Below are 25,557 nucleotides of genomic sequence, written 5' to 3'. Positions count from 1 at the left end.
AAAGCATACAGCATCCTGAGCTTTATCAATAGGGCATAGAGTACAAAACCAAAGACATTATGAGGGGCCATAGGGGTTGTTTGGGGGGCATACCTTGGCATGGAGGGCTATAGGGTGTGGATGGTGGTATACTGTGGTGTTGGGGTATGAGAAGGACCTTTGAACTTAACTTTTAAAAGGCCCTCTTGTGCAGACAATGGTTCACAACACCTCAGAGGTGCCGTGAATCACGACACATTGAAAGCCTGGCCCAACTCCATGAAAATTGCGGAGGACTAGGATATGCCTACCCCCACAACAGAGCTGACCAGGCTAGGAGCACAGGACACAGGCTTTTGACTCAAACTAGCCGGCACACTTAAAAGGCAATCCTTAAAATCAGAAACCCTGGGAATGGGGTCGGGAGTCCCAGAATCGGGTTCCAGCTGCCATTTTTAAAGGGCCCCTGAGTCATCCCAACATGATGCAAATCCAGCCCTATGTCTGCAAACTTGAATTTAACAAAAGAAAGCTGACGAGACCAGTTAGCTACCAGTTAAGTATGAAAGACCACCATCTATATCCTATTGCATAATGATGTCTTTGGGCTTCCAAACCATTCTGGTTAAACAATACCAGTATTGGGCACGCGAATGAAACCGGCCAGATATGACAAGTTTTGATTTAAAGACCCAGAAAAGACCAGGGTGGTCAGCAAGCAGCAGCTGCAAAAAGCAGCCTCGCCTTTGCCTTTTAGGAAACAAGAGGCAGTGACCTCTTTTAAAAAGCCTCCCAGCCTGAGTCCAACACTCCAAGTCCAGCTGTAAATAAATTGACAATGGTTTCAGGGTCACCGTTACTAAGGTTAGCTTTTCAATTCCAGATTATTCATTGAATTTAAATTCCACCCAGCTATGATGGTGGGATTTTACCCCTAGCTGGGGCCTCCAGATTACGAGTCCAACGACTTTGCCATTATGCCCCCATCTCCCCCCTTCTGCAAAAAGGCAGTTCATTAACTGCACTATTCAACTTGGAATGTTTCATATGTGAGTAACCAAGTGGTAACACAATAACAGAGCTTTCTGAGACAATAGCCCTACATTCGTTAGGCAAAGAAACAAGAAGGATGAGGTAAAACACGCAGGACCCTATGCCTATAAGGGATATTAATTCCGATAGGCCACAGCCTTATTGTTAATATGTTTTTAAAAAAAACACATTCATTTAAATTACAAAAGAAAATGGGAAAATGCCAAATTTGGAGGGAGCTTTTATTTATTTATCATTCAAAATGTGTCATCTGTGAAATATTTCTTCCTGGATAATTATCACACGGTCAGCAAAAAATCCAATAAAGAGTTCTGGAGAAAGCAATTACAATACTGAAGGCGCTACCACAGGGAGTAGTTGAGTAGGGGAATAGCATAAATGCACTCAAAGGGAAACTAGATTGTTACTTGAGGGAGAATGTAACCAAACAATATGAAGAGAGGGTTAGAGGAAGTGGATTAGGAGGAGGCTCATGTGCAGATTGGATACCAACACAGACCTATTGGGCTGAATAGTCTGTTTCGGTGCTGTAAATTTTGTGCAACACATCATGTAAACAAATACCAAATTCATCACTGCTAACTGCATTCTGAGTACAAGTGTATCTTCTGTGGCTTTGCTCATGGCTGGGATCTGGAATGTGTTTTCGATGTTTACTGTAGTCACACTGCAGCTTAAACACAACTGTGGGTCATCTATCATTGCACTACAGCAAGCTTATCAAAACAATATAAAACATGTGACTAAGTAAAACATGACCCTCCCTATTGATATTAAAAGATGCAAACCTAAGCTTTAATGCTTGTTCCACTATTTACTAACCACTTCACAAAGCTTATCTAATCTGCAACATTATTCTCTCCGCCCTTCGATGTACCAGGCAGTTTGCTTAAGATGTAAGTACTTTGTTGGTTTATTCTTCTCCCCACCTTCCACTAAACTTTATTTTCTGTTGCCCCATTCTGTATTACAGGCCTATAAATGTTTGCTACAATTCGCAATTTCCACCTCCGTCCCAGCAAACTTTCTTTCACGGCAGAAGGGCAATTTCCAGCTTGATCCTGTGTGCTGGGTATAAACCCACTTATAAAACCTTTTTTTTGATCATTTGACACACACACAACACAGAGAGGTCATCTTTGCAAGTGGCTGTGGTCCTATGAACCATGACCTTGCTCTTTTCAAGGTCACTATGCCGAACAGTGAGCTTCCATATGACAGGAGGAGTCTGCATGGCTTGTGGGACACTGCCCCAAAGTTGTGGACCAGTCCCGCTTACTTTGGGTGCCTTTTGCTTCCAGGTTATACACTGTAGCCTTCTCAAGCAGCTGCTTTTGCAAAATCTAAACAAATTACCCTAAACAGCCAGACTCTGTCTGAAACTTTGAGCCTTGTGCTAACGTTATATAGGATGGCTTGCCTCAAGACCATCAGTCATCCATTTACCATGGTTACCACAGGTAACACGGCCCACTCCAAAAGATGAAAAAAAATCACAATGTCAGACTGTAGCGTTCAGACAGCTGAACTTACCTGTATTTCTAATTGTTTTGACACAGAAGTACCATTACAAGTACACAAGTACATAAGTAGCATTACAATGCTTAATTGATTCATTAAGTTAAACTGCCTTGAAAATGAGCACAGATTTTGGGCCTCATGCAAATGTCCCAATCAGCAGCTTTTAACATAAAAGCAAAATACTGCGGATGCCCCGAAGAAGAGTCATACCCACTCGAAACGTTAACTCTGTTTATCTCTCTGCCGATGCTGCCAGACCTGCTGAGCTTTTCCAGCAGCTTTTAACAGCTGTGTTTCACAAACATTACATGGGCGCTTTCGTTCTGTCGAGCCTCTCCCGCTACTACAATGTCAAAAGGGGTAGGTTGACAGGAAACTTAACATCCTGGGACCATTGCCCAGAAATCATAACATCCAATTATGGGGCTAACTGGGTAACACTTCAGCACAGAGAAGATGTGCTGAATGGCCTCTTTATGTGCTCTATTACTCTACGATTCCATGACGGATTCTTGCAAGGATTTCTAGCATTAAAGTAATTGTTTTTATTTCAGTACTCCGTATTTTATTAAGTTTGTTATGAACATAATGCTAACAACACTTTGCTTCAGGCATTCAATCTGTCTGAAGAAGGCAGCTTTAAACAGCGCACAGAAATCATTTGATTAGCCAGTTTCATTAAAGCTGGTTCATGAACTTGGCGTTGAAAAAAATATTAACATGGGGGAAGTGATAATTCTGTAATCCTCCGCTGGTTACATGCTCATCTCTTGTAGTTATTTCTTTGGTTTAGGCTTGAAGTTTTGACTGGATTCCTTTATTGACTCCCATATTTGACCAGACTACAGACCCTGGCATCATGCACCTACCCTAAGTCTTGGTGTGGCATCAATGCTGGCAGATGGACAGTTGATATGATTTTTTCATTTTGGCAGTCACAGTGTCATGAACAGTGCAGACCACTCTACATTGCTTTCATAAACCCCACCCAGGCCTTCGACCTTATCAGCAATATGGGCTCTATCAACTGCTGTGGAAATAGGCTGCCTGCCTGGATTCTTAGGCATCATTTCTTCTTTCCACAAGAACATGCACAGTTTCGCAGTTACAATGGAGCATCATCAGAGGCTTTCAAGATCAGCAGCGGGGTAAAGCAGGGCTGTGCCCTGGCGTCAACTCTCTTTGGCATATTCTTCTCCGTGCTGCGATTATACGCTTTCAGTGACTCAAATGAAGGTGTCACTGAGAGTGCCAGCATTCGCGAGCCAATGGCAGGCTGGTCAACTTGGCAAGACTGCACACCTAGACCAAAGCACGTAATGTCCCAGTTCGTGAGCAGCTGTTTGTTGATGGCACCGCACTGGCAGCCCATATTGAAGCTCACTTGCTTCAGCTTGTAGATCTGGGCCTGCAAGGAGTCTGCACTGATATTCAGCGTCAGGAAGACCAAAGGCATGGGCCAGGACATAGAGAACTCTTCCATCGTCATTGATAACCTCACTCTGGAGGTTGTCAACAGCTTCACATACCTTGGGTGAACAATTACCAGCAACCTGTCCCTTGATGCTGAAATCAGCACCAGGATTGCCAAGGCCGCAGCTGTCATATCAAAGTTGAGAAGTCAAGTGTGGACCAACTAATCAAACTAATTAAACCAAAAATACAAAGCTCCATGTATACCAGGCTTGTGTTCTCAGCAGCCTCCTTTATAGTAGCCAGGCATGGATAACTTATGCAAACCCAAGAAAAGTGGCTGAACAGTTTCCACCTCCACTGCCTCAGATGAATATTGGGCATCCCCTGGCAAGACAGAGTGCCAAATATGGAAGTACACCAGTGTGCAGGAATCCCCAGCATGTTTGCCCTTTTGAGTCAGTGCTGACTCCATTGACTTGGTCATGTGAGCCAAGGATCATGTGAGCCAAATAGATGATGGCCACATCCCCAAAGACATGCTCTATGGCGATCTTGCTATTGGCATGAGACCAACAGGTCGCCCACATGTGCAAGCGAGGCGTCAGATTGACCAGGATCACGGTCAATGCATGGGAAGTCCTCTCTGCTGACCGGAGAGCCTGGAGACAAGCAGTCAGGAAGGGCATGAAAAAAACAGAAGACAGAAGAAATGACCTTATGGCAGAAAAGAGAGCCTGCCAGCAGGAGAAAGCATCAGTTGACCCCGGACCAATGCTATTCATCTGTGCCAGCTGTAGAAAGGGCTGCCACTCATGAATCGGCCTCTACAGCCACAACAGATGATGTCCAATTCCAGAAGTGACATAGTGACATCCACACTGGGTGCAGTATCCCGACATGGACGGATGTCAATAAATAATATGATTTCTAATTGAACAAACCATTTGAGACAATCTTTTTTTTTGGAGCATGCACTCCCTCTATACTGTTGACTTTCAATACAAAATGCAGAGTGCAGCAGACTGTAGAATAAGGGTTTCTGGCATAGCAAGGGTTAATGTGGGACTGGGAAACAGTACACTCCACAGTGTAATGTAAAGAGACACATGACCTGAGGCTAGAGTCAATTATGGACCGGACAGAGACCTGTGTAGAAGCAAGCATGGAGTATATATATATATATATATATATAATATATGTACATAGTTATGTGTTATCAATAAATGCTTAATTTTAAACTATACAAGACTCAGAACCTCTTTTTGAGACCTATTGAAAATACAACATATATCACAGACCTTTCATTTTTATTCTGTAAATTAAGGAGACCAGCCTTTTGCAATGTATTGTAATTATGTCTATACTGAAATATTCATAATTGTGCAATCCTTTTATTATTTGAGACTTTATTGTTATTTTAATGATTGACTCTAACTATGTTATGAAGTATGATTACTTATTTAATTTGTATCATCATCACAATTCAGTGCTGCCGCCATGAAGGATTTTCAATAAACCAGTTCTATCTATCTAACTGACATGGTGATCATATTCAACGCAGAAGCCAAATAACTTGCCCCAAGACAATGTTCCCTAGTTCCCAAGTGCAGCACTTCCATTATCACTGCTCTTCGTTTCTCTGAATGACACTGCCCAACCTGTGCAATGGGAACTGAATTCAACGACACTTGTAACTCACCATTTCTGCTGCCTGGCAAGAGCTAGTTTGAAACTGCCCAACCTCTCACTCTACAATCCCTTTGCAAACATCAGAAAAATCTCAATGCAATCTACCAAGGAACAGGGATAAACAGGAGACCCACTCGGGAGGCACAATTCGACTCCAGTGGTTTTAGAGGTTATTTGGACCCCGACATTGACTTTGATTTTCCTACAAAGTCTCGAGCATTAGAAAAGATCTTCAATCATTCCAATAAAAAACCTATCCCTACACTGAACTGTGCATTGGCAATATTCCATCACAATGTTATCGTGATGTGGAATAATGCTGACATGTTTTTTCCCCCAAAATTAATGAAAATATAGTAAAATCACACATTTTAATACTGCATCACATTGGCATGTCACTGAAACTGGAATCTAACATTCCCCATCTTTGCTAAATGAGTAACTTCACCCCATACACTCTTTGTGTACAACATAAATGATCCCTAGCCCAAGTGTTTTTCCATAAGGATCACAATCAGCTTCTTAAAGAAGCACTACGCAGTCACTAAGCAGATTCTATTAAATATGTGCACCTGGTCTGTTTTGTTGCAATACAAAACTGTCGCTACGGTAAGTCGCGATGTATAAGTCAACTTAGCATATATGGAGTCCCCAATTCTCCAGCCCCAAAGATCAAGTTTTTGCACATACTCAGTATATAAGTCGGCCTCCTTTTTTCAGCCATGACATGTTATACGCTAATTAGCAGTGAGCTTCATTTTTTTTACCCTATAAATGCCTGTTCTACTTACCAGTACCTTATAACTGGGCATAAGGGATCAAGCAGAAGACACAGGCTTTGTTATAAAGATGTGGGAGTTTAAGACACATCCACTCCTTCCATCGGATGCTGATGTGACATTTCATAATGGTTACCACCCACACCCACACAGGCAGTTCACTTTTATACTCAGTGTATAAGTTGACTTTGTTTTTTTTGGAGGGATTTTTCGAGGCCATTTATAAGCCAACATCTATGATAAATAAACCAGCTAGTACTGGACATTATTCTTCACTGAGAAGCCTACTGCACTTTATATCAAGTAGTTACCCAGCTCTATCCAGTCCTACATTCAAAATTAAATAAATTTCTCATCAAAACAAATCTCACAGCCTGGCCCATTAGCTGATGTCACCGGGCTCTTGGCTCTCAAAATGAAGGTGAAAGGCCAACTCTCTCACTGAAGTAAAATTCTGTTCATCCGAAATTTTTAACCACTGTTTTGCAGATTATATTCCTCAAGTGAGCCTGTTTGTAATTAAATTTGTTGGTTAATGTTGGCTGACTTAGTGCGATTCTATTGTTAAGTGTGAGTTAGGGGTTTCATTATGTAGTTTTGCCCAGTTTTCCATGAAAAGTGCAGCTTTTATCATCTGTTCCTGTTTTCCAAGTCTGTTTATTTCTGCTGTGCTAGCCACCTCAATGAGGAGAAAGATTTTATCTGCATGCTAGGTATAAACCCACTTATAAAACCTTGCATGACACAGAGAGGACATCTTTGTGAGTGGTTGTGGTGCTATGAACCATGCCCCCTTGATCTTTTCAAGGTCATTGTGCTGAACAGTGAGCTTCCTTAGGACAGGAAGAGTTTGCATGGCTTGCGGGATACTGGCCCAAAATTCAGCTGAACAGGTCCCGCTTATTTTGGGTGCCTTTTGCTTCCAGGTTACACACTGTAGCTTCCTCAAGCAGCTGCTTTTGCAAAATCTAAACAGGTTACCCTAAACAGCCAGAGGAGAGACGAAAATGGCCCAGTAAGTACATTGCGTACAACAGCCTGGGAATTTAGGCATATTCGTGCCAAATTTATTCCACCTCAAAGAGAACCTGATCACAATAGTCCTGATATCAGTTGCCTAATTGGCAAGAGGCCAACAGGCACTTTTATGCCCAACCATGCACTATTTTCATATTGTGGTCTAATTTCTGATAAAGCCTTATTCTGGAAGATTAGATATGCAATTGCCAGAGTACAGAAAGGGACTTACCAGTGATTCATTGGCACACTGAAACACATAGCACACATAATGATTCAGACCTTGTTCAACACTTTCTCGACAAATGAACCCAAAATGGTCCACGTGTTTAATACCCTGGAATGATACAGTTAAAAGACGCCAATTAGATACAAGGGAGTAAAAAGGGCAGAATTAAGCAACTTCACAAATTCTTCCAGTGATCAGCAAGATTAAATTGGCAAAGTAGCAGATTTTCATCTTAAGGTTGCCTCTGGTTAAGCCCCATCATTTGACCAACTAACCAAGGGATGCTATCACTTATAGACTGCCAACCAATCTTGTTGACTTTGGAAAAGCAAACTACTGCAGATGCTGGAGAACCGAAATATGAACAGAAAATGCTGGAAATGCTCAGCAGGTCAGACAGCATCTGGGCAGAGAGAAACAGGATTATGAATATCCCTTCATCAGAACTGCAAAACATTAGCAATATACCAGGTTTTAAGCAAGTACACAGAATAGGAAAGGGGGGCGGGGAGAACAAAAGGGAAGGTCTATGATAGTGTGAAAGGCCAGAGAGATTAAATTTCAAAAGGAATGCTGGTGGAAGGCTAAAGAGGATGCTATTAAGTAAAGAAACAAAAAGTGGGTGTAGAGGGGGTGTACATGGTAAATTTAGCCTTGCACTATTATCTGTTTTGTCACTTAATCTCTTCTGTCTTCCACCTGATCATATGAACATACAAACATATCAATTAGAAATAGGAGTAGGCCATTAGGCCCCTCAAGTCTGCTCTACCATTTGTTGAGCTCATGGCTGATTTGATTGTGGTCTCTACTCCAATTTCCTGTACCCCCAGTACCCTTCGATTCCCTTGTCAAGAATCTATCTAACTCTGCAATAAACATATTCAATGACACTGCCTCTACCACTCTCTGGGGAAGAGAGTTCCACGGACACAGGACCCTTTCGAGAAAAATTTTCTCCTCACTTGCATCTTAAACAGGAGACCCCTTATTTTTAGTTCTGGTCTCTCCCACAAGGGGGAAACATTCTTTCAGCACACCCTGTCAAGTCCCCTCAGACCTTCCACTTTGTTCACCCTCTCATCTCACGCTCCACCTTCCCTGCCTCTGTACTTGCTTAAAACCTAGTGTGTTGCTAATTTTTTCCAGTTCTGATGAAAGGTCATTGACCTGAAACGTTAATTCCGTTGCTCTCTCCACAGTTGCTGACTGACCTGCTGAATATTACCAGCAATTTCTGTTTTGCTTATTAATATTGGATTTGAACAAAATGACTAATTGCAATCCCCTACCAGCACAACTCGCACCTTACTGACTGGCTCAAACAAAGCCAAAGAGCTAAGCAATTTAATATAGGTGAAAAATGTCTTCCAAATGACACCATAAGGGTTAAACCAGTTTATGCTCTGCAGTCATGAACTCAAATTCGCCGACAAATTATTTATAAAATAGCTCGTTGTCAAGTTTGTTTTCAGGTTTTCAAAGGAATTTATTATATTGATTGCAATTGGCCGCAATGAGAGAAGCCAATTTTTAAACAGAATGAGGCAAGCTAGAGTCAAAAGCAGTTTCGAAGCAGAATTTACAGTTGGCCCAGGGAAGGTCTTATGAACAGGGCTGAGGAGATTCAATGCAATTTACATCATCGCGTTATGTGTTTGTGGGATTGCCTGTTCCATTTGATGCATTCCTGGCAGTTTTGATGCATGCGATCCCACTTCCAATCACTCCACCCCGACTTGCATCTACACTCCACACTATCCAAGCCAATTAGAAAATAATAGACTCTTCATTACTTGATGGAATGATTCTTGAGTGCCAAGCAAACAGCATTTTTCCCATCTCCACTATTTTTATAACTAATTAACAAAAGTGTTCAATTTATTTTTCCTGGGTTTCAAACAGCAATGGGAATTCCAGGATAATCCAGAAGGGTTGGCAACCATAGGAGGTTGCAAAGTTTGTCAAATGATCTTTCGCAAACAAAGAGGCTCTTCATTTTGCCATGCCAACCTCATGATCCAGGAAGCCATTTTTCCAAAGGGTAACTGTCCACTCTGGAGGTCACAGCACTTAATTGTTAATTGTATATTAATTGTGTTTAATTATAGGCAGTTGGCCAACATTAACTCGGGAGTTAATTATACCCCTATAAATAGACACAGACTGAAACTGTGGCTGCTGTGTTAGGAGGCGCTTGCTTGTAATCTGTAGCTGCGTAAATAAATGCTTATAAATGTGTGTAAACATTGGTACCAGTTACATCCTTCACCAACTGGCTTTATGGGATATAATATTAACAACCTTTCAGAGATAAGCATCAGACAATACTGGGAACCAGAACTGAGCAATTGACTATCATGAATCTAGACCCATGCCGCAAACAAGATTGCAGCCTTGTCAAGGAGATCGGTGAATTTGAGATGATTTTTTTTTAATGTTTAAATAAAATGTAAAATAACTAACTGGTTATAGCTGAGCTGAAAAACTTAAGACCAACAAGGGAGAGAATACTGGAACATAATATTACTTTAACCACTCCTTGTTGTAAAACAATAAACTGTGGGCAGTGTCCAATTGTACCACTTGCAGTAACAAAATAAAAAGTGACCAGAAAAGCCAGATGAACACAAACCTGAGAACATGAGGAAATATTTTTGAAATTCTTTTCAAGTACAACTGTTTTGGTATCGGGGCTGATGAGGTTAACTTCAAACCGACCAACCTACAAAGGAGAAAAGAAGGCAGAAATGATTCCTTTTGAAAATAAAACAAATAGCCCTGTGTTTCACTCAGTGAAGCCACGGAACCATAGGCTGAATGTTGCTGAGATCCACGTTGTGCTGTGAGCATATGACACTGCCTTGAGCTATGGACATTTACAGCTCTGTTCCGTGACCACCACGTGCTGATGAAAGAATGAAGACTTCTTTGTGACATGAACATACACAGAGACAACTGTAGCTGGCTTTCAGTCCTCTTTCATTTAAAGAGACACCGACAAAATGGGCATAATTATCACCAAATTGTTAAATCCCAGATTTTACTTTTTTTTTTTGCTTTGTTCTTTCTCTTCTTCATGATCCCTTTATCCTCGTGTGAGACCTAATCTATGGCCCAGCAGGCAACGTACTCCCGGAACTTCCATCTACTCAAAGCAGTACAAGAATCCAAAATGAAAACAACTGTTTGTGTTAATAATCACAGCATAAGGCCAAGACAACTTAAAGCACCCAGGGTCAGAAGCGTTGGAGGGTGTCACAAAAGCCAACCTACCTTCTCATTGAGAGCAGAGGTCAGGAACTCAAGTCCCCGCAGACCTCGGAGTTTCCTCGCAGGCGCGGACTGGGTGCGGGCAGCCCATGCGCAAAGCAGCGTTTTAACTTCTTCAGGCCGAGGACGCCCCCCGTGTGCACCTTGCAGAGATGGAAAACGGCGCAAAAAACCATGTTATGTGACTCGGAGCGGCATGCCAGTGAAGATAAGAGTCCCAGGCAGGGCACAGCGAGAGGAGGCAGGGAGGTGTCCCAAAAGAAGCGTCGCAGGCAGGGGACAGAGACCTTGGCCCAGTTAAAAGTTCAGGAAAAAAGGGAGGAGCAGAGAAACAGACTCCAAGCAAGAGAAGGGCTACATCAGCAGACTATAAGTGCTGAGGGCTCAGGAGAAGCCCTGGAGTGCTAAGAAGGAAGCAGAAGGTTGGTGACTCCCTGCTTTTGGGAGCAGTAGCGTTCTGTTTGGTGGCTGAAGAGATGAAGTTTGTGAGCTGGCGCTTGAGTACAGAAATCCAGGAATCCAGGGGAATGGAGTCTTGGGAGGCGAGGGTGAAAAGCTGCGAGGTGGGCCGTATTGAGGCCGTCTGTGTTGGAGCGATTTTTGGAAAGAATTCCCAGGTTAGATCTTCAAAGGTGAAGACTGGAATTGCTCATGACAGAGACAGAGTTTCAGTGAGATTGGCTGACTCACAGTGTTTGCTGATGTCCGGGTGGGTTGTTGAGAAATCCGTGGACTCTTGTCTTGGTCTCATCTGCCACTAATTGTGCAGTTGGTGTGTTCGACCACAGTCTGCTTGTTAATTCACATGTACCTCATATTAACCCTGAGTTTTAGAATATAAGATGGATATTGTAAATTGTTTTATCTTTCTGGCCTTGTATAGTAAAATTTAGTTTGTTTGTTCAAAAGATGTGGAATCTTGAGGCTTTAATCACTGAGCAAGTGCCTTGAATCTCAAACTTTGTCTACTTTAAACAAAATATTATGGGTCCCTAACTGGATCTTACCAAAAACTTAGGGGCCTAGACTAGGATCATAACAAGGAGAAGAGTTAAAATAATCATGCATCTCCTGCACTGCAGTGACACAGTGATGTAAGCAATTATGTTTTTTTCTACCTGATTGGAATGACCACACCAGCTCAATCAGCAAAGAATAGGAAACATTTTCTCTGAATACATTTTGTAACAAGAGTGCTTCAGTGGAGTAGTTAAATCAGGAAGCTAAGCTGTCCGAGCTCTGCTAGGTTAAACAGTGAATGGACCTAATTAGATGCATGACTAATGGATTAATTTGTATTAATGCATTTGCACAGCAATGAATCTGCTGGTTGGGTACATGGTAGGCATGAATGAGCTGCAAAGCTAGCAGCCTGAAATCAATTACTCCTATTAGAAAGATTACCATCAATACTATAAAAATGAAAGCGGGAGAATCCTAAGACTTGTAAAGGGCGCACCTAAAACTGTGTGAAAAGAACGGAAAACAGACTTCCACTTATATAGTACTGTTCACAACCACCTGATGTCTCAAAGCACCTTGCAGCCAGTGAAGTACTTTTGAAAGTGTAACGTAGCAAATGTGGCAGCCAATTTGCTCACAGCAAGCTCCCACAAACAGCAATGTGATAATGACCTGATAATCTCTTTTTACGATATGGATTGAGAGATAATTATTGGCCAGGACAACAGGGAGAACTCCCCTGCTCTTCTTCACAATAGTGCGATGGGCCAGGATTTTACATTCAGCGTGTGGGGGTGGGCCCGACACACCGGAATGTAAAATGATGGGTGAGGACGTCAGGCCCGCTAATAATTAAAAGGCCTACTAAGGCCATTAGCAACCTCACTGACCTGAAATTTATGCACAGTCACATGAGATGGGACACGTTTCATTAAATTTTTAATGTTTTTAATAATTTCTTCAAAAAGCGCTTCGAGCTCTCTAAGGCTGCTCCATGCATCAGGAAGATTGAAGCGCTCTTTCTCGCGTATGCCCGAACTGCCCGCGAGGCCCAGCTCTCCCTCCTCCCACCCACCCGCACAGGTAGCGCTCGCTACCGCTCACAATCCACACTGGGCGGGCCTCAATTGGCCCGCCTGCGTGAAATGGCGGTGCGGAACCGATTGCAGGTAGCGGTTGGCTCCACAACATGCCCCTGCCTGCTCCTGTCGAACCCGTCCGACGTGGGAAAAATTCAGGCCATGGGATCTTTTACATCCACCCGAGAGGGCAGGCAGTGTCTCGGTTTAAACATTTTATCTGAAAGATTGCACCTCTGCCACTGCAGCTCTCCTGTACTGCACTGGAGTTCCAGCCTTGATTTTTGTGCTCAGGTCCTGGGGCAGAATCATCCCAGATTTGCACTAGGTGAGGTAGCAAGCAGGAAAAAGGGCTTTTTACCCATTGGCCACAATGGCGGGTTTTTGCACCGTATCGTCCCAAACCCGCCTCATTAACCATTCATTCCCAGGAAACACGCCGTTTCGATGGTGGGTGGGCTCTCATTCACCCGCCATGCTATTACCTCACTCCTTCCTCACGCCGGGCACCATATTTAAAGTGCAGCCATGCACACACCTCTCAGTGTTCCCAGCCCAGGACTGTAGCACAGAAGACATGGCCCCAATAGGCATGAAGACTGCAGCCCCCCATTCAGTGACGCATCCCTGGGGACGCCACCTGGACACCACTGGATCTGGCCGCAACGGTCTCTACCCCCTCGCTGACCGCAGGAGGCCCAACTGTGTTGCCACTCCGGCTTGGGGGGGGGCGGTGGCAGTGGTGGTCAGTGCCAACGCTGCACAGAAGAGATTCGCCATCCAGTACAGAAAGAGGATGAATGATTTCATCTGTGCCACCAGGGTAAGGCAGCCATCTCATCATTCTAAACTCACACACTCACAATCCCATCGCACATTCACTGGCATCTCATTCACTGCCAGCACAAGGGACATCACCACTTGCTCTCTCACACACACCCTCACATCTCCATCTGGACTCATCTCCTCTGGAGACAGCCTCCTCAGCCCTCACTCTCTTGAGGCCACTGCACAGATCAACATGTGTCCCCACACACACCTTGGGATACCCCCTTTCCCCAGTAATGCCCTAACCCTGCAGCCTCTTCCCTTGCCTGAGTCCATTTCTCCCCCTTCCCCAAATAAGCCATAGCCCTACAGCCGTTGAAAAACCACCCCTGCCTCGTGGCTGGTCTGGTAGGTAGAGACCTGCCCGTGAGCCCCCCCTAAAAGTGATGTGGTGCTGCCTGCGAAGCCTGGAGCTGATGACCACCAGTGCTGCCCAAAGCCAGGTAGGCAGACAAACCTCAAACTCTCGAACAGAGTACTGCTCGCCAACTTACGATCAGTTGTGAAACACGTCAGCCTGCAATCTCGCTGAAGTGCTTGGATGATCCAGTGTGGGGGCAGGGGTATGGTTCCAATGAGCTGAGCTTAGAATAATATGTAGACATACTACAATGAAGTTCTCAATGTGCGGTGACAGAAAACATGGCCCACCACTGACAGGCAGAGCGGGTGTTTGCAAACTGGCTTCACAACAGATATTTAGCCTTCCTGCCATTTTGTCTGCTCACGCCCGCCATGACACCCAATGCCAGCGGGCACAGAAAATTCTGCCCCTGCAGTGGGACTTGAACCCAAAACTTTCCAACTCAGAAGCAACAGTACTGCCAACTGAGCCACAGCTGGCTGTCAGGCTCCTTCCCACAAGGAAGGAAGAACCTGTTTCCACTGCAGGGTCAGTAACCAGAGTTCAGATTTAAGAGAACTGGCAAAAAAAATCCAGGAGAACTTGTTTGAGCTGTTGACCTGGAATGCCCAGCCTGCAAGGGCGGAGGAAGCAGATTCGGCCGTATCTTTCTAAAGGGAATTGGAAAAACTTGGAAAGGAGAAATTCGCAGGTCTACAGGGGAGGAATGGAGGAGTGAGACTAATTGCAGTGGTCTTTCAAATAGCTGATATGAATACAAACACAATGGACTGAATGGCCTTCTGTGCTGTATGACACCTGCAGGATGAGTTAGCAGAAGCCTGAGAGCAGCTTAGAGTGCATGTCTATAAAGCCAGGGGAGTGAGGCGTCGCAGGGGAGGCTGGATAACTAGGGAATGGGCTAAATACACATAAATGCAAGGAGATCTTGTGGTGCAGTGGGGAGAGTCCCTACCTCTGAATGCTATTCTAAAGGGTGTGCAGGAGCAGAGAGACCTGCGTGTATATGTACATAGGTCATTAAAGGTGTCAGGCCAGGTAGAGAGGGTTGTTTCTAAAGCATAAAGTATTCTAGGCTTCATTAATAGGGCCATGGAGTAAATGAGCAGAGAGGTTATGATGAACTTATATAAGACAGTGGTAGGCCTCAGCTGGAGTATCGTGTACAGTTCTGGGTACCACACTATAGGAAGCATGGGAACGCATTGGAGAGAGTGCAGAGGAGGTTTACAAGAATGGTTCCAGGGATGAGACACTTCAGTTATGAGGAAAGATTGGAGAAGATGGGTCTGTTTTCCTTGGAGAGGAGAAGGCTAAGATGAGACTTGATAGAAGTTTTCAAAATCATGAGGGGTCTGGACAGAGTAGGTAGGGAGAAACTTCCTGCTCGTAACCAGATCGAGAACCAGAGGGCGAAGTGTTTCGCAAAAGAAGCAAATGCGAGGTGAGAAAAAAACTTTTTCACGCAGCGAGTAGTTAGGGTTTGGAATGCGCTGCCTGGAAGTGTGGCAGAGGCAGGTTTAACTGAGGCATTCAAGAGGGCATTGGATGATTATTTAAATAGAAACAATGTGCAGGGTTACAGGGAAAAGGCAGGAGATTGGCACTCAGTTAAAATGCTCAGAGAGCCGGTGCAGACACAATGGGCCGAATGGCCTCCTTCTGCACCATAGCAATTCTGGGCAGAATTTTGCCCTTGGCGGTTGGGCTTGGCGAGGGCCGGCGGGGGTGGTCGGGAAGCTGACCGCCATCCACCGTCGGCACCGCACCGAGATTTCACACCGGCGGCTCCTGAGGTTCCATGGGAAGCAGTCACTGGTATTTCTGTTTTCTCACCCTGTGACAGGCTGATCCTTTTCCCTATTGGAAAATCTACCGCCACCCGCACAAGGGAGCTGGATGGGGGAAAAGTGGCATCTCCACCCCGCCCTCGCCCCCCCCGTGAGTCAGCAGCCTTCCCCAGCCCTGCCCCAGCTTGCTGGGAGACATTCCCTCGGCACGTCTCAAAGTGGCTGTGGGAAGCAATGCGGATTCCTGCCTCACCAGCATGTTGAAGATGGACAGCCAGGCACGAGGGGCAGCGAGAGTAATCACGAGAGCAGAGCCTCGTGTTGCACTGTGCTTAGGACCTGTGCCTCTGTAAATGTTCAGGAGCCAGCCACACCACCTGTGGTTAACACTGTAATTCGGCAAGGTTTCCCAGAATCTCCGCACTCCTGTGGTGTGTTAGACTGTTGCAAGTGACGCCTGTCAGTCCTCCTGCTCAGGTTGCAGCCATCTTTTCCAAGCAGGCCTTGTTGCGTTCAAATATCAGGCGCTGGAGGAGGAAGTTTCTGGGGGAAAATACTTAACACAACAACAACGTGCACTTATATAGCACCTGTAGCATAGGGGTTATCTCGAGGTGCTTCAAAGGACTGTTATCTCAAAAACAACATTGGCAAAACATGTCAAGAATTCATCTGAAATACTGGATGCAGCAAGTTTTCATGAGTGTCTTTAAAATATATCAGTATTAACAACCCCAGGATTCCTTAACTAGATGTATAAGGATTCAGAAGTTCCAGCTCTTTTTTTTCAAAAAAGTCTATAGCAACAATAGGAGAAATGAACTAGTTAAGAGCCTTAGTGAAATGTTCATTCAATGTTTGTATGCTACTCAAATCATAGAATGAAACAAAACGCAATAAGGCCTTTCAGCTCATCATGGCTGTGCCGGCTTTTTGGAAGAGTTGTTCAATTCCCCCCCACCCCACCCCACCCCCCTCTTTCTCCATATCCCTGCAATGTTTTCCCCTTCAAGCGTTTTTCCAATTCCCTTTTGAAAGTTACTGTTGAATCTGCTTCTGGCAACCTTTCAGGCAGTGCATTCCAGATCAAAGCAACTTGTGTAATAAAAAAAAGTCTCCTCACCTCTCCCCAATGTACACATCACATGAATAAAGTAGCAACACTGTAAAAGTAACCTCTTAGAGCACATTATCACCGCAAAAGGCAAATTGTCAAATTAGTGTTAAAAAGCTTTAAACTCCAGTGTGCCCAATAATGCCGAAATCAGTTTGAATTGTGTTACGAATCCTCCAAGTCACTGTAAAGTCCAATAAAAACAAAGCAGCAGTTTAAAATCACATGGTAATTCTGTGCATGTGTAGATATGTCAATACGTCAATACACAATGATCCCCACCTCTAGATTTGCTATGCATCAATCTCAGTAGTGGAGGCTTTGATACCTCTTCACCCTGCACCAATTGAGCTCACTATATTTACTGATTCCAGTGTTTTTACCTTTTTTTACTTCAATGGCACGTATTTCTTCACAAAAATTAACAAACATGCATACCTGGAACAACATTGTCCTATTTTTCTCTGTGTCAGAGGGCTGGACGTGACTTGGAGCACTGGCATGACGCCTTCGGGCTGGCAATTTGGTGCCCAGGTCGGGAACCCTCTTGAGCCGGATGCTGGCAACGCTGTTACACCGAGAGCGGAACTCGGCTTGCTCTTCTGCGAGCGGCATGTCCTCTAGACTGGCCTCAGTCAGAGGGGAACGCAAGCCCAAGCCTGGCAGGTCGCTCTGACTGCCGCTGGCCAACGGCATGTTGGTGCTGACTGTTGCCTCATCGGCCACCTCATGGGGCAGTGCTGAATCCCCCCCGGCATCTTCCTCTTCCTGGCCAGCAATGACGTCGGCCAGGGGCTTCTCATTCAGCAGCCGCAGCCTCTCCTTTTCCAGCTGATGCTGGGCAAACTTCTCGATGCAGTCGTCGATAAGGGTGGACGGAGCCTTCTTGTGTGTCACCACCACCTTACCGCAGTACAGCACCTCGTACTTCTGAGAGTTGTAAAAGGCATCCTCACTGATTTGCCAGGATTTTGTGTCCCCCTTTAAGGTGGCCTTGGATACTTGCCGAATGCTACTGATAACATCAGGAACCTGAAAGGACAAAAAGAAAAGCATGAGAGACCAAAGATCTCCTTTTGAAAACATAGAAACATAGAAACTAGGAGCAGGAGTAGGCCATTCGGCCCTTCGAGCCTGCTCTGCCATTCATTATGATCATGGCTGATCATCCAACTCAATAGCCTGCTGCCGCTTTCTCCCCATACCCTTTAATCCCTTTCACCACAAGAGCTATATCTAACACAAAAACAGAATTACCTGGAAAAACTCAGCAGGTCTGGCAGCATCGGCGGAGAAGAAAAGAGTCGATGTTTCGAATCCTCATGACCCTTCAACTCCGTTCTGTCGAAGGGTCATGAGGACTCGAAACGTCAACTCTTTTCTTCTCCACCGATGCTTCCAGACCTGCTGAGTTTTTCCCAGGTAATTCTGTTTTTGTTTTGGATTTCCAGCATCCGCAGTTTTTTGTTTTTATAGCTATATCTAACTCTTCTTGAAAACATACAATGTTTTGGTCTCAACTACTTTCTATGGTAATGAATTCCACAGACTCACCACTCTCTGGGTGAAGAAGTTTCTCCTCATCTCAGTCCTATATGGTCTTCCCCATATCCTCAGACTGTGACCCCTGTTTCTAGACTCCCCACCACTGGGAACATCCTTCCTGCATCTAGCCTGTCTAGTCCTGTTAGAATTTTATAGTTTCCATGAGATCCCCCCTCGTTCTTCTGAACTTCAGCGAACATAATCCTAACCACCTCAATTTCTCCTCATATGTCAGTCCTGCTATCCCAGGACTCAGTCGGGTAAACCTTCGCTGCACTCCCTCTATAGCAAGTACATCCTTCTTCAGATAAGGAGACCAAAACTGCACACAATATTCCAGGTGTGGTCTCACCAAGGCCCAGTACAATTGCAGCAATACATCCCTGTTCCTGTACTCGAATCCTCTGGACATGAAGGCCAACATACCATTTGCCTTCTTTATCCCCTGATGCACCTGCATGCTTACCTTCAGCAACTGGTGAACAAGGACACCCAAGTCTCATTGCACATTCACCTCTCTCAATTTATAGCCATTCAGATAATAATCTGCCTTCCTGTTTTTGCTACCAAAATTGATAACCTCACACTTATCCACATCATACTGCATCTGCTATGCATTTGCCCAATCACTCAGCTTGTCACCTGTAATCTAAAAAAGAAAAAGATGGACTTATTGTGGCTCAAGATGCTCAAACTCGTAGAGGCACACTGAAATCAAACATGTCCAGCTGACCCCAGCACATTACTAACACCTCAAACTCCAAACTACTGCTTACTAACAGACCTGAGAGCCCTGGCTCAGTGGCAACACTCATATTTCTAAATCAGATGGTTGAGAATTCAAATCCCACCAACAGAGGTTTGATCACAAAATCAAAGGCTGATACTTCCAGTGCAGTGCTGAGAGAGTCCTGCACTGTCAAGGGGTACTGTGTCTTGCATGAGACATTAGCCAGAACATTTCCCTCGTCGGGTGGGCTCAACGGGAGCGGGCAGGGGTGGTTGGGAAGCCGGCCGCTGCCCGCAATCGGCTCCGCTCCGCGATTTCACGCAGGCCGGCCAGTTAAGGCACACTCTGCATGGATCACGAGCAGCTGCGCTAAGCATTGCCTGTGCGGCCGGAGGGAGAGATGGCCTGGTGCGCAGTTTGTGCATGCGCGCGAAAGAACGAATTAAAAAAACTAATGAAGACACTAAAAACTTAATAAAACATGTCCCCTCATGTGACTATGTCTCATGGCATGGGGCATGTTTTTAATATCAAAACAAAGTTTTTATTTAATGCGTATTTGCTTTAGGAAACCTCATCCTGCTCGTGGATGAGGCTTCCTAAAAAATGTAAATGCCGCTTGGCCTTTTCGCCTGCCCACCAACCATTAAGTTGGACGGCCAGCATAAATTTCAAGTTAATTACCTTGTTAATGGTCTGAATAGGCCTTTCAATTATCGGCGGCTGCGCAGCCGTCTCTGGCGCACTTCCACTGATGATACCAGGACACATGCCTGACATCATCGCACGTCATGTTCCGCTCAGGCGTGTTGGGTGGGTGCCGGCCGAAGGTAAAGTTCTGGCCATTAATTGGCAAGAAGAGACGGTCACTAACCAGAAAGATGAATAAACAACTCAAAAAGGGACTCATAAAGAGCTTGATTTGGAGTGTTGCTTTGCATGAATGTGAGACTTGGACCTTAGGAAAGAGGAGACCAACCTGCTAAACAGCATTGAAATGAGGGTTTGGCGGAGAATGGCAAGGATCAGCTGAACAGAAAGAGCAACAAATGAAGAACTGCTGCAGAGCATGAACGAACAAAGAAATTTGTTGAACATAATTAGTCAAAGGCTGAGAAATGAATAGGACACATCTTAAGAGGAAGTGGACTTGTATGGAATTTTAAGGAAAAATAAGAAGAGAATATCAGTGTTAGATGGCTTGAAAAGTGAAAAAGGTTATTGGCAAATGAAAAGACTGGCACAGGATTGAGAGACATGGAAAGACTATGAGCCAAGGACCTGCCTTCAGGCACAGCACACATGATGACGATGATGATGATGATGATTAAACTGAGGCCCCTTTCAGGTGGGAGTAAAAGAAGTCACGGCACTATTTTGAAGAAGAGGAGGGGGGGAGTTCTCTCTGCTGTCCTGGACAATATTCATCCCTCAATCAACAGCACAAAAACAGGTTATCAATCATTAGGAGCAGTTCAAAGAAGGTTTACTAGATTAATGCCTAGCAAGGGCAGATTATTTTATGAGGAAAGGCTGGACAGGCTAGGCTTGCATCCGCTGGAGCTTAGAAGAGCAAGAGGCTACTTGACTCAAAAAAGTAAGATTCTAAGGGGATTTGACAGGGTGAATGTGGATAGAGTGTTTCCTCTTGTGGGAGAATCTAGAACTTGGAGTCACAGTTTCAAAATAAGGGGTTGCCCATTTAGGACAGAGACAAACTTTTTCTCTCAGAGGGCTATGAGACTTTGGAATTCTCTTCCTCAAAAGGTGGTTGAGGCAGACTCATTGAATATCCTTAAGGCAGCGGTAGATAGATTCTTGATAAGCAAGGGGGTGAAAGGTTATCAGCGGTAGGCGGGAATACGAGGTTAAAATCAGATCAGCCATGATCTGATTGAATGGCAGAGCAAACTTGAGGGGCCGAGTGGCCTCCTCCTGCTCCTAATTTGTGTGCTCGTATCACACTGCTCTGTGTGGGAGCTTGCTGTGCACAAATTGGCTGCCATATTTCCTACGTTAGAACAGCGTCTACATTTTGAAATAAAGTACTTAATTGGTCGTAAAGCACTGCGAGGCGCCTAGGGCACTTTATGAATACCAGTCTTTCCTTTTTCTTTCTTGTGCACTAACAGCCTCTGAATAAAAAGCGAATGGAGAATTTATGAAAAGGAAAGGATATTAAACTGCCTCCAGACATAACCTGAATAAATATAACTTGTTCATGATTTAAAAGAGAAATTAACAGCAAAAGAAAAACGCGCTAAAATCTTCACATGGCTATTTTGCAAGCTGCACTTATCAAATTAGCTGGTACCTTTTTAATCCAGATTGAGAGAGGGGCCATTAATAACTCCCAGAGGCAGCACCCAGCTGAACCACCATGCAGTGGAATCCCTCGGTGTGAAAACACCGCAACCTCAATCGAAATGATTTGCTCTCTGCAGTTCCCAGGTTGGAAATGCAGTTGTCGGAGGGGTTGTGACAGTTGCAAATTTGAAAAAGGGAAAACATGTTCCAGATGTTATCTGTTTAATTATGATGTCATTCAGCTGTACTTCCAAACCATTACGCTGAATAACATAACTCTGCATGGCCTCAATACTGGAAACCAGTTTAATTGTTCTACTGGTTTCCTGTTCAAGACAGTCAGCCCACATTTCTGGCTCTGTGTATACTTAGAGCAAAATCATGTCTTACTGAGATGCTGCAAAGACATTCAAATCTTTGGCTTAATTTAACGAAAAACCTATCGAGGGTTGCAAAGAACTTGCACTTATAAAGTGACTGTCACAGCTGCAAGACAATCTCAACCACCTCACTACCAATTAGTTACTTTTGAAGCATGGATGTAGCTGTAGATGCAGCAGTCAATTTGCACACAGCAAGATCCCATAATCTATTTAAGTGGTGTTGGTTGGCTGGCCAAGCCAATTAGCACCACAGGGCCGTATATCTATCGGAGAAGGGATACATTCGTAGACGCTTACAGCACAGAAGCAGACCAATCGGCCCATCCAGCTTGACCCTGCTCTTTGAAATGGGAGGTGCCTGCAGCCCAGCTTTCTCCCCATAATCCTATAATTAATCCTCTTCATGTATATAGCCTATTGTGTTTTTCAAGTTTCTTCGTGTCACATTCAATCCTGAGATGAGCTTCTGATCTCATATTCATGCCAACACTAGGATTGCCTATTTCCACTTCCATAACATCACCCAACTTCGCCCCTGCATTTAATACATCTAAACTTGTCTATTCCAACACACTCTTGGCTGGTCTCTCACATTCTATCCTCCATAAACCTAAGGTCCAAATCTCATGTCTTAATTCACAGTAGGTCCCATTTCCTCATCACCTCTGTGGTCATTGACCTACATCGCCTCTCAGTCAAGCAATGTTACGTCTTGCTTTCAAAATTCTCATCCGTGTTTTAAAATCCCTCCATGGCCTCGCCCCACTCTACCTCTGAAATCTCCTCCAACCCTACCACCCTCCAGGATATCTGTGCTCCTCTAATTCTGGCCTCTTGTGCATATGAACATACCAACAATCAAACAAGGAGCAAGAGTAGGTCACCCTCAATTTTAATCCACACTTTCAGTTGCTCAGGCCCTAATCTCTGCAACACCCTCTTTCCACCTCTCTGCCTCTCCACTTTGCTTTTGTCCTTTAAGACATCCCTTTAAAGCTACCTCTTTGACCAAGCTTTTGGTCACTTGGCATGTTATCTCCTTATGTGGCTTGGTGCTATATTTTGTTTTATATGATTCCTGGGAAACACTTTGGGACATTTCATTATGTTAAAAAGGTGCCATTTAAATATAAGTTGTTGTTATTTTGCGGAATCTGATTTCAGATAGTGCATTCTCGATCTTAACAATCCACTGTGCGAAAACATTTCTCCTCAACTTCTTTTGCCAATTATTTTAGACTTTATAACCTCTGGGCCAAATCTTCGGGTCGGCGAGCACACCATTTAGATCTTGACTTCGGCTGAGCGCCCGCCGGACTGTCAAAGGCCTATTAAGGCCATTTATATAGTAATTAAACTAATTAACTGAGCTGTCCATCCAACCTTAAGGCTGTCAAGGCAGGCGAAGAGCCCAGGCGGCCTTAGCAATTTTCATGAAACCTCATCCACGGGCGGGATGAGGGTTCATGAAGGTTTTTAAAGTTTAATAAAAAAAATTTTAATAGAAGTCATAGACATGTCCCAGCTCATGTGTCACTGACACATGAGGGGACATGTCTTAAATTTTTTTTGTTTTATTAAAATTTTGAAAAATCAAACTGATCTCCCTGAGGCAGCTCCGTGCCTCAGGGAGATTTCTGCGCTCTTTCACGCGCAAGCGCAAAAGAGTGCAGGCCCCGACTCAGCCTCCTCCCCTCCCCCCCACCCGCACAGGGAGGGCACAGTGTTTCCGGCTGCACGTCATGCAGGGCGGGCCTTATTGACCCGCCCACATAAAACGGCCAGGGGCGCAGCCGAGTAGGGGCGCCAATCGACTGCGTGTCCACCGGCTCCTGCTCCCGCCCAACACCCCCTCCCCCCCCCGGGCGGGGAGAAAATTCACCCCCTGGTTTCCAACACGTGCCGACTTGCTCTATCAAGCCCCTCAGAATTTTGAATCTCTCTATCCCTCTCCACAACCTTCTCTGCTTTGAGGAGAGCACTCCCAGCTTCTCCAATGTGGCCAACAGGTGAAATACAAATTCTCGTTCTCACTGCAGGGAAGTGAAACATACTACAGATTATCGCTTAAGTGTTTTTGTTTTACTGTTGCTTCGTATTCCCAAACACTGCAGCCAGCAAATAAACTTCACTTTCACAATGTACGATTAGTGCTAGATTTTTGCTGCCCATTGTGTTTACGCATCTTTGGGCACCGAGATTATACTTTTAATTTTGGAAAGCAGTTTACAAGCAAAGATTCTAATCTCCTCACTCTGGTCCACACACGCAACTCATGCAGAGGAAGGAAGAGTGGATTTCAGAAGGCAACCGAACTGCCAGATGCACTTTCAGTGCTAATATGTTGACTCAAGTGTGTAAATTGATTTGACTTCTATCCAGCAGACTGTCCGGTCAGGAAGTCTCAATTTTCAGGCATCAGGCAAGTGCTTCCAATCGGAACATTGCATGAAAATTCATTTTGCCAACTACCCAGCCATTATGCCAATTGTGCGATGTCACGAAGAGATTAATATATATAATGTTACTGGAAATGATGTTTTTTTAAAAATAGAGTTCTAGCGGTGTCTATGTGTGTGCCTGTGTGTGTCATAATTGGATTAAAGCCAGCTGGTCTAGAGGCTTTGATGTATAGAAAGAAGTAGGTTTGAAATGGTATTTAGAGAAACATGGGCAAGTTTAGAAATATAGGTGTCAAGAGGGCAATTTGCATTTTTAAATAAAGCATTCAAAAGAATAGGTAGAATCTTGCACCTAGCTAGAAGACGCCAAGCAATGTGTTTAATTTTTTCAGCTTACTAATGAAATTGGTGGAATGAATGTAACTTGTTTGAATGTAAATTTTCCAATATCACTAGGCTTTAAATGTTACATCTTTTAAGGAAAAGCTAGGCATAAACAGAAAGGAGTTTGTGTGTGTAAGGCAGAGGCATTTAAGATCTAACCAGCCTACAATTTATGTCTGCAAGGAACCTCATTTTGAATTTGTAAGGTCAGGTGTGCTTTGCCTGGGGTCTTTTTAAATTTGAGTTTTATTGTTGCCTGAACAAGGGTATAACTGAGAGTCAGATTAATTAAGGAAGTTTTGTAGTTATTATAGTAGTAATTTTGTGGACATAAGTATGTGCTTACAATTTTTCTTGTATTAATAAACATTTAATTTAGCTTTATAAAAAAAAACTCTTGAGACTTGGCAGTCTTATTATTCCTGAATTTAAAGCCTGCATCTCGAAACATACAAATTGCAAAAAATGGGTTTTGAGAGTTGTTTCAAGTTTCCCTCTGGGATTTGAACAACTCAGCCTTTACCATTGGCTGTGTCATATTAGCGAACATGATTTTAACAGGAAGCACTTACTGAGCGTCACCCGTGGTTCAGCTGGCAGCCCTGGTGCCTCTCAACCAGATGATTGTGGGTTCAAGTCCCACTCTGCAGACTTGAGCATAATCTAGACTGCCATTTGAGTGCAATACTGAAGGAGTGCTGCACTGTCTAAG

The 25,557-nt window shown here is 44.2% G+C and overlaps 1 protein-coding gene across 3 annotated transcripts in view; it reads right to left on the bottom strand.

Moving 5' to 3' along the window:
• Nucleotides 1-25,557, bottom strand: part of tbc1d4 (TBC1 domain family, member 4) — a 269,789-nt gene that overhangs the window by 106,855 nt on the left and 137,377 nt on the right. For 2 of the 3 annotated variants that reach the window (XM_041198949.1, XM_041198950.1), the window contains exons 2-4: nt 17,533-18,126; nt 10,319-10,408; nt 7,687-7,791 (exon numbers count right to left, since the gene is read on the bottom strand). In XM_041198949.1, coding sequence (XP_041054883.1) covers nt 7,687-7,791; nt 10,319-10,408; nt 17,533-18,126 — 789 coding nt within the window. Of the gene's footprint in view, nt 1-7,686; nt 7,792-10,318; nt 10,409-17,532; nt 18,127-21,683; nt 21,753-25,557 lie in introns of those variants that run through there. The other variant, XM_041198951.1, reaches the window with a different exon arrangement.

The sequence above is a fragment of the Carcharodon carcharias genome, chromosome 11, assembly GCF_017639515.1.
Source record: "Carcharodon carcharias isolate sCarCar2 chromosome 11, sCarCar2.pri, whole genome shotgun sequence".
In the NCBI taxonomy this organism is placed as follows: Eukaryota; Metazoa; Chordata; class Chondrichthyes; order Lamniformes; family Lamnidae; genus Carcharodon; species Carcharodon carcharias.
Note: the sequence above shows the minus strand (reverse complement) of the source record. Positions and strands in the feature narration are given on the sequence as shown.